The sequence below is a fragment of the Babylonia areolata genome, chromosome 14 (assembly GCF_041734735.1).
Source record: "Babylonia areolata isolate BAREFJ2019XMU chromosome 14, ASM4173473v1, whole genome shotgun sequence".
Lineage (NCBI taxonomy): Eukaryota > Metazoa > Mollusca > Gastropoda > Neogastropoda > Buccinidae > Babylonia > Babylonia areolata.
Window position 1 is genome coordinate 2,554,413 of NC_134889.1, and position 2,156 is coordinate 2,556,568.

The 2,156-nt window shown below is 46.8% G+C and overlaps 1 protein-coding gene across 1 annotated transcript in view; it reads left to right on the forward strand.

Annotated features, from left to right (window-relative positions):
- Positions 1 to 1,075, forward strand: part of LOC143289445 (uncharacterized) — a 7,692-nt gene extending 6,617 nt beyond the window's left edge. The window contains exon 6 of the mRNA XM_076598414.1: positions 880 to 1,075. Coding sequence (XP_076454529.1) covers positions 880 to 999 — 120 coding nt within the window. The 3' untranslated portion in view covers positions 1,000 to 1,075. The remainder of the gene's footprint in view (positions 1 to 879) is intronic.
- Positions 1,076 to 2,156: the final 1,081 nt, after the last annotated feature.

The window sequence follows — 2,156 nt, forward strand, 5'->3', positions numbered from 1 at the left end:
GTGTAATGATAATGGTGGTGGTGGTGTTGTAAGGCAAGGAGTTCACCGTGAAAATTGTGGCCACTGAGGACAACAGTCTGACGGTTAGTGTAATGATAATGGTGGTGGTGGTGGTGTAAGGCAAGGAGTTCACCGTGAAAATTGTGGCCACTGGGGACAGCAGTCTGACGGTTAGTGTAATGATAATGGTGGTGGTGTTGTAAGGTTCGTTCATCAGATCCACACAGAACACTGGTTGGACTCTGTATTCCATTCGCCTACAGGCTACGGTACAGAAAGGTCAACACACGAAGAGAGTCAGAGTGGAAGTTGTGGGAGCAATAACTCATGCACGGAAAAGAGGCAGAGAGCAGAGACAGACAGTGCCACAGGGTGGGAAAGGGGGGTGGGGAGGTTGTTTACAGTCCGTTTTATTACTTTTTACAAAGTTGATGATGATTGATATTATCACCAGTAGTAGTACTGTTTACAGAATCATCATTGTGTCGTTATCGTTATTGTTGTTAGTGTTGTCACACCGACAATTTGGAAGACTAAGCAATGCGTTCAAATCTTTATCTTTGAGAAATGAAGTTTTTGAATCTTGAATCTTCAATCACTGACCGGTGGAGCCAGAGTTATTTTTAGAGTAGCTGCACTACGTGTGTTGGCCAGACTCCACAACTAAAGTATAAGACAAGGCTGGATCACTACAGAGGGGGGGGTGGGTGGGGCAGGGGGTGGGGGCTGAGAGGAGGGGGGTATGGGACAGCAGCAAACAGCAGTGTTATGAGAATGAAAATATCAGGGCATGTGTGTGTGTGTGTGTGTGTGATCATTGTCCAATAATGATAATAATTACAACAACAACAACAGTCTTTCTGTGTATTCTGTGACCAGTTCTACGCCAACGACGTGAAGATAGCCACCCGCACCCTTCAGAAGTCCATCCGTAACGTCAGCAAGGTGGTCGTGCCGGGAGCCGTCGCCCTTTCCCAGGTCAACCTCTGGTGCGCCTAGCTACACACACCTTGATGACGTCAGCACCAGTCACTTCCGGCTGCAGGCACCGACCGCCATCTTCTGCTCTTTCTTCTTCGCCTCCTTCTTCGTTTACGAATAAATTGATGTCTATTTATTCGCAGAAATGTGTCGAGGCTTAAAATGTTTGCACGTGTGTGAATGACTGGTGTGAAAGCACTTTGTTTCGTGTCTGCACAATCATCATCATCATCAACATCATCCTACTTCTTCTCCTCCTCCTTCATCTTCTTTACATTTTCATTGTGCCATTTTCCTCCAACAACTGCGGGCTCTTTACACGAGAGAAAGTGTTACAAATTACAGGAACCACTCACAATCACCCTTTCTCTTCCCCCCCCCCCCCCCTCCACTCTCTCTCATTCCTCATACATACAGAGTGAGTTGACAGGCTGGGGTTGTGTTAGAGAGCTGATTGCGTTGGGTTACGCTGCTGGTCAGGCATCTGCTTGGCAGATGTGGTGTAGCGTATATGGATTTGACCGAACGCAGTGACGCCTCCTTGAGCTACTGATAGTGATACTGATGGAGAGTCAGTTGATAGGCTGGGGTTGTGTTGGAGAAGTGGGAAACAGTGACCACGGACAGATTTTGACAAAAAGATGGGTTTTTAGTGAAGAGCGGAAGGTAGAGACTCAGATGAACGATGATGAGGAAGATTGTTCCAGATATGAGGAGCAACAAAGAAGAAGAACGTCCACCATAGGTTCTTGTATTGACACGAGGAATTTTCAAAGGCAACAGTCAGAGGAAGAGCGGAGAGTTCTTGAGGGAGTGTAAGCACTGATGAGATCAGAAAGACAGGTAGGTCCAATGGAGGTGAATGCAGAAAAACAGAGACACGCATCTTTGACTGGATCTAAATCTTGCCTCAACCAGACTGAGTAGGGTGAGGTCTGGCGAGGAGAAATGTGATCAGTACGCCAGTGGGACTCTGAGAGTTAGACGGGCAACATTGCTCTGAAGGCTTTGAATTCGCTGAAGAATTATGTGAGAAGAGTATTACAGTAGTTGATTCGTGAAAGCACAAAAGCAGAACTGGAATTTTAACTGAAAAGCACTGACGAACAAAGTAAATCGGACGAAGTTCACGACTGACTGTGCGCATCACACTGACCACCAGAGCGGGCACTGAG